The 7500-nt window shown below is 47.7% G+C and overlaps 1 protein-coding gene across 1 annotated transcript in view; it reads left to right on the top strand.

Annotated features, from left to right (window-relative positions):
* The window catches only part of LOC132461752 (neuron navigator 1-like), a 102049-nt gene that overhangs the window by 40907 nt on the left and 53642 nt on the right, over window positions 1-7500 (top strand). The window contains 1 exon segment of the mRNA XM_060057523.1: window positions 4243-4587. Coding sequence (XP_059913506.1) covers window positions 4243-4587 — 345 coding nt within the window.

Here is a 7500-nt window from a genome sequence, read left to right as displayed (position 1 = left end):
ATTAAATCCAGCATTAAAGGTTCATTTAAGAAGGTTCTCACCAGTCATTTGTCGCCTGGTCGCGATGTCAAGTTTTCTTTTTTAAAGTAGTTCACTAGCGTGCAATAATTTGCACGGAATTCTGAGAATTTAGTCAGCATTCAGATTTTTCAGCATTCAGAAATCTGAATTAAAGCACTACTACTAGCGAACTACTTTCAGCTTGACTGGAGAGAACTTCCTTAAATTAACCTTTAATGCTAGATTTCCATGAACGCTTTTGTGTGAATTAGTTTGGTTCTCTTTCATGGAAGCCGGAAGTGGGAGATTCCTGGGGCTTGCCCCATGAATTCAACCCATGCACACGCTCACACGCCACACTTCGTATTTCTCACGCAGAGAAATTACCAGGATAGCGCCCACCAATTTGGGCCGCTATTTTACAGTGTTACAGGTAGGAATCAAATGGGTTTCCCGTACGTAGGGTAACCAGACGTCCTCTTTTGCCCGGACATGCCCTCTTTTTGAGACACTTTTAAAAAATGTTTTGCGGAATTTAAAAATCGTCCAGGATTATATTAAAGCCTCATACATGTTCACATTGAATTTGCGTTGCGTTTCTCTGGGTCGTTCACAAACTAGTTAGGCTACGCCCTCCCCTACTCAGTTCTGTTTGCTTTGCATTGGTGGAAGTGAGTAGGGGGAGTGGTTAAGTAGAGCCTTCAGAATGGACGGTTTGACTTACTCAGTTACCGTCGTGTTTTGTATTTATTTTTTTACCATTGGTTTTATAGGGACGAACATTAACAAATTTCTCCTACAGGGGATTGATAAAGTTCTATCTAGACTATTGAACAGAAAGAAACACTTGGTCATACTTTACACACTTTAACACTGCATTGGCCTAATGCCACAGATATATTTTCAGCATTGGACTGAATGCCACATAAATATATAATTATGTTTTTGCACGTTTGCAACGTTTAAAAGTTCAGGGTATAAAGTTCAAGCATATGCCTCTACTCGTATTGCTTAAGCCAATAGCCTTTTGAGGATGTGTTTTTTCTGAATATTAGTGTTAAGGGCCAATAATGCTTACTATCATACGTTAGTTACCAGGTCTGTGGACACATAGTCACATGTAAATAACATGTTATGATGGTGTAGCCATGCATGTTGTTTTATTAACGTTTTCAACTCAGTTCCTTGGTAGAACCTACTTACAGTAAAATGTGCATGAAAAACACTTTTTGTTATCTATTGTTACTATTATATTGTTTAAAATTTACGCATATATTAAAAATATATATAGCGTATAAAAAGTGGCTGGTAAAAAAGATGAGTGGCTGGTAGAATTTTTAATCTAACTGCCACAGTGGCTGGTGGGCAAAAAATTTAATTTCCATCCCTGGCGCACACACACATACATACACACACACACACACACTCATCAAGAAACACGCACAGACACACACACACACTCAAACACACACACACACACACACCTGCACAAGCACTTATACACACACACACACACCCACACACACACACATTTGCACAAACAGGCACACAGACAAACACACACACACACTCGCACACAAACACACACACACACACACACATCAAGACACACGCACAGACACACACAAACACACACACACACCTGCACAAGCACATATACACACTCACTCACACACACGCACACATACACAAACTAAAACAAACACACACACACACACACACGCAAATCACACACAAATACACACACATACACACACACACACAAATGTATGTAAACACACAATTGTAGCAACGCACACATCCATCCCAGATACTATAATGTATTCCAAATCACAGAAGGACTTTGAATGGGAGAAGAGGAGGAGAGGAGAGCTGAGAGGAGATGAGAGGAAGAGCAGAGAGGAAAAGAGTAGACGACAAGTCAAGGGAGAAATGTTGGACATGGATTGATGTGTATGGACAGTGTTATCAGTGTGTGCTGGTGTTGGTGGGAACTAGCGGGTGGGTTTTCAGATCGATCTAAGCATTCCTCCTATACCAGCGGCGCCTCACAGTGGTTCTCTCCTTCTCCTTCTATGCTGCTCCTGTTGAACCTACCCAGGATTACCACAAAGCCCACTTCAAAGTAAACCCTTCAAAAGCACACACAAGGAAACAGAGACACCCACACACACACACACACACACACACACACACACACACACACACACACACACACACACACACACACACACACACACACGCACACACACACACACACACACACACACACACACACACACACACGCACACACACACACGCACACATACATAGAAATAGTGAGGCATTGAGTTAAATATGACTACCATAACATTATGATTTGTGTATAAGTAATCCTTATTTTTAGAGATTAGGACTCAGTAATGTATCTCAATTTAAACTTGTGGAGAAAAAACTCTCCTTAACTTTCACCACTCATCCTGTGGTTTGCTATGGGATGACAGCTCTCAATGCATCATCAGAGTTTGTCCTTGAGAAGCACCTCAGTCTCTCTCTCCCTCTCTCTGTCTCCACACGTCCTTCCGAGGTACAGGACTCTGACTCCATGAGCAGATGTTTCCCTGCTGGAATACACTCCTTTACCATTAAAACACACGACTGTCGGTACTGTATTAACCTTGACACACTCGACCCAAACACACACACACACACACACACACACACACATAGACACACACACACACACACACACACACACACACACACACACACACACACACATAGACACACACACGCACACACACACACACACACACACACACACACACACACACACACACACACACACACACACACACACACACACACACACACACACACACACACACACACTCATACTCTGAACGCTGTGGCCGACGAGCTGTTTATGGAGGTTTCCTGTTTAAACAAGACGTCACGTTTCCTATGATAAACAAGGTGTTTACCGCCATGGAGGTTTTCATGAATCAAAATGGAAGAGAACCCTCTGTGTGAATATATTGCTCCAAGAATGGTTATATTTGAATAAGAGGAATGCAGGCCAGCATTAGATCGCTGCATTCTAACCAGTGTGTCTGAGGTAATGACTTATTTTATTTACCCTGGCCTTTATTCAAGGATGTGGTGTAGATGAAGCAGTAAGACAGAGTCGTTTCCAGTGAAATAATAAATAAAACGAAGGAAGCATTCATGATCAGCGATTGCCAGACCTAATATCTTAACAACCGCAAAGGCTCGAGGCCTCCATCTTCCAGAAGTGTTGGATAGACACATCCTGACAATGCTGCTCACCTTTGGGGGCTTGGGGGGAGAGATTAAGAATTACAGCCCATTTTGCTGACAGGAGAACCACTAATGTATGCGTACTGTCCATGCGCACACATGCGTTTCACACGCACGCCAACACACACACAAACACCTGGAATGGAAGTAATCCCTAATCCCTCTTAGTACTGGAGCGTCTCGTGGCCTCCTGATAATGGAAGGAGGAGGCAGGGATTCATGCAGGAAGTGAACTGCTGCGGAAGAGAGGAAGAGACAGATGGAGCCGTCACAGAGCTACCTCCAAAAGGAGCTCAGAGGCTGGGGGACGGTGGGATGAGTGATGAATGTCATTAACGTGTTGCTGTCTCTCTATCTCTCTCTCTCTGTATCTCTCTACCTCTCTCTCTCTCTGTATCTCTACCACTCTCTTTCGTTATCTCTCCCTTTCACTCTCTCTCTATATTCCCCCCGTTTCTCTCTACCTCTCTCTCTCTCTATATATATAAATTTCTCTTTCTGTATCTCTACCACTCTCTGTTGTCATCGTTCCCTTCCTCAATCTCTCTCTATACTCTCTCTCTCTGTTTCTCTCTACCTCTTTCTATCTCTCTCTCCCTCTCTCTCTGTTTCTCTGTTTCTCTCTCTCTCTCTCTCTCTCTCTCTCTCTCTCTCTCTGTTTCTCTCTCTCTCTCTGTCTCTCTGTTTCTCTCTACCTCTCTCTCTCTGTATCTCTCTACCTCTCTCTCTCTCTCTCTCTCTCTCTCTCTCTCTCTCTCTGTTTCTCTCTCCCTCTCTCTCTCTGTATCTCTGCCTCTCTCTCTCTCTCTGTCTCTCTGTTTCTCTCTCTCTCTGTCTCTCTGTTTCTCTCTACCTCTCTCTCTCTGTTTCTCACTCTCTCTCTCTCTCTCTCTCTCTCTCTCTCTCTCTCTCTCTCTCTCTCTCTCTCTCTCTTCCCCCAGCTGCCTCGACGTGGGCACCTGCTACGACAGCGACGAGGCCGCCGCCTTCTCCGTGTCCAGCCTGTCCAACCGCTCCTCGCCGTTGTCATGGCGACAGGGCCAGGCCAGCCCCCGGCTGCAGGCGGGCGACGCCCCCTCGGCCGACCACGCCCGCTCCCACAGCCCCATCCGCATCGGCCACACCTCCCGCATCCAGCTGATCGAGGAGCTGGACGCGGACCCCTCCTACCTGAAGGGCGGGGGCTACCTCAGTGACAGCGACCTCGGCCAGAAGAAGGCGCCGCAGGACGGCGACGACATGGACGACATGGACGACATGGACGACATGGACGAGCTGGGCAACGGGTGAGTCCTTCCCCTCGCTCCAGAACAAACCCGGGACCTTTATCCCGCCACTTTGCCTCACACACACCCCAGTCCACCACCACCCCCCCCAGACACACACTCTACCCCCCCAGCCCACCACCACCACCCCCCAGACACACACTCTACCCCCCCAGTCCACCACCACCACCCCCCAGACACACACTCTACCCCCCCAGCCCACCACCACCACCCCCCAGACACACACTCTACCCCCCCAGCCCACCACCACCACCCCCCAGACACACAATCTACCCCCCCAGCCCACCACCACCACCCCTCAGTCCACCACCCAGTCTAGCGAGACTGCATGTGCAGCTCTGTGCCTTCTGCTAGCGCTGGCATGCCCCCCCCCCCCCCCCCCCCTCCCCCCACCTCCAAATAGTTAGTGTGCAGATGTATGTCACAGCAAAGCCAGTTTCTCTCCTTCCCTCCCCTCTGACTGAAACTGTGTAGCAAGAAAAGAATCCCAAAAAGGGGAAATCGATGCTTTATGCAATCATTGCTCCCTGTATGACTACACAACGTGAGTACACAACCGTTACTTTGGAACAGAAACAACAGTGTATCTGCTCCCTGGCTGGGAACAGGAAGGACTCGTTGTTACAAGGGGCGGTCTGTTGTCTGTGAACAGCAAACAACAGTGCCTTTATTGGGAAGTGAGGTATCTGTGTGCGTGTGTGTGTGCGTGTGTGTGTGTGTGTGTGTGTGTGTGTGTATGTGTGTGTGTGCGTGTGTGTGTGTGTGTGTGTGTGTGTGTGTGTGTGTGTGTGTGTGTGTGTGTGTGTGTGTGTGTGTGTGTGTGTGTGTGTGTGTGTGCGCGCGCGTGTGTGTGTAGTGCGTGCACGTGATTCCTGATGCACAGATTGCCAAAGATTACGCATTGTGTAAAGAGGAGATTGTGTTTGTGGAAGGGGATCCGGACCACCAAAGACCACTTGGCAGTGGTTAAACGGGTTTATCACATGGTTATCATCACTAGTCACTGGTTTATCCCGTGGTTTTATCCTGTTTTATCCCGTGGTTTTATCCTGTTTTATCCTGTTTTATCCTGTGTTATCATCACTAGCCACTGGTTCATCCTGTGGTTATCATTACTAGTCACTGGTTTATCCCCCCATGGTTATCATCACTAATAAGTAGTTTAACCTGTGGTTATCATCAATAGTCACTGGTTTAACCTGTGGTTATCATCACAGGTCACTGGTTTATCACGTGTTATCATCATTAGTCACTGGTTTAACCTGTGGTTATTATCCCTAGTCACTGTTTTATCGTGTGGTTGTCATCACCAGACACTGGTTCTGGTTAGTGTAGTGACCTGAAGGGTGAAGGGAGGAGGGTTCTTGAGGCTGTGGTTGTTGTGTCACTGCTGTGACGCGTTGTGTGATGATGTCGGGACTCAAGGGCCATAGACACAGGAGGCTCTTGGTTAAGGATTGAATGAGGAATGATCCTGGAGAAGATGATTGTTTCTTTTTGCCTGATACTATTGGGAGGATTCGAGAGAGATTTTCTCACAACCTGCTACTTATCATGAACATAGTTTACGTATAATGTGTTTTTATAAAGTGGGCTCATTGTACCATGTATGTGTGTGTTTTTGTTTGTTTATTTGAATGTGTCCTTGTATAACCTCCATAAAGACACAGAAAAACGTTGCTGGCATAGGTTATGACATCTCCATGGTTACCGGCATGCACTGCCAGTTGGAAATCAATTGCGAATGCGCCGGGATCCCTGTTGTGCTGCTGTCTGGGCCTGGTCCCGCTGTGTCTCTGGTCCTGCTGTGTCTCTGGTCCCGCTGTGTCTCTGGTCCCGCTGTGTCTCTGGTCCTGTTCTGTCTCTGGTCCCGCTGTGTCTCTGGTCCTGTTCTGTCTCTGGTCCCGCTGTGTCTCTGGTCCCGCTGTGTCTCTGGTCCCGCTGTGTCTCTGGTCCCGCTGTGTCTCTGGTCCTGGTGTGTCTCTGGTCCTGCTGTGTCTCTGGTCCTGGTTCTGCTGTGTCTCTGGTTCTGGTCCTGCTGTGCCTCTGGTCCTGGTTCTGCTGTGTCTCTGGTCCTGGTTCTGCTGTGTCTCTGGTTCTGGTCCTGCTGTGTCTCTGGTTCTGGTCCTGCTGTGTCTCTGGTTCTGGTCCTGCTGTGTCTCTGGTCCTGCTGTGTCTCTGGTCCTGCTGTGTCTCTGGTTCTGGTCCTGCTGTGTCTCTGGTCCTGGTTCTGCTGTGTCTCTGGTTCTGGTCCTGCTGTGTCTCTGGTTCTGGTCCTGCTGTGTCTCTGGTCCTGCTGTGTCTCTGGTCCTGCTGTGTCTCTGGTCCTGCTGTGTCTCTCGTTCTGCTGTGTCTGTTTCTGGTTCTGCTGTGTCTCTGGTCCTGGTTCTGCTGTGTCTCTGGTTCTGGCCCTGCTGGGTCTCTGGTTCTGCTGGGTCTCTGGTTCTGCTGTGTCTCTGGTTCTGGTTCTGCTGTGTCTCTGGACCTGGTGGCCTCCAGTGGGTGGTGTGCAGTGTTGGGGAGTAACGGAATACATGTAGCCTACCGGCGTTACGTATTCAGAATACAAATTATTGCCAACTGTATTCCTTTACAGTTACAATTTAAATAGTTGGTGTTTAGAATATACATTGTTGAAATCAATGGATTACATGACGATAACTCTGTTTCAGCAGTTTATTCGTGCTTTCACACCAACAGCATTTAGTGCGCACTAAACGAGTTTGGTCCCCTTGGTTCGGTATGTTTGCGTTGGTATGAATGCAACCAGCTCACTTCGATGTTAACCAAATCAGCCGACCGAGACCTCCCTGAACAGCTGGTCTCGATTCGCTTCCAAACGAACCCTGGTACGGTTCGCTTGAGATGTGAAAGCGAACGCACCTCGTCCGATCCAGTTCTACAAAGCATATG

The sequence above is a fragment of the Gadus macrocephalus genome, chromosome 1 (assembly GCF_031168955.1).
Source record: "Gadus macrocephalus chromosome 1, ASM3116895v1".
In the NCBI taxonomy this organism is placed as follows: Eukaryota; Metazoa; Chordata; class Actinopteri; order Gadiformes; family Gadidae; genus Gadus; species Gadus macrocephalus.
This window is presented reverse-complemented; position numbering and strand designations above follow the sequence as displayed.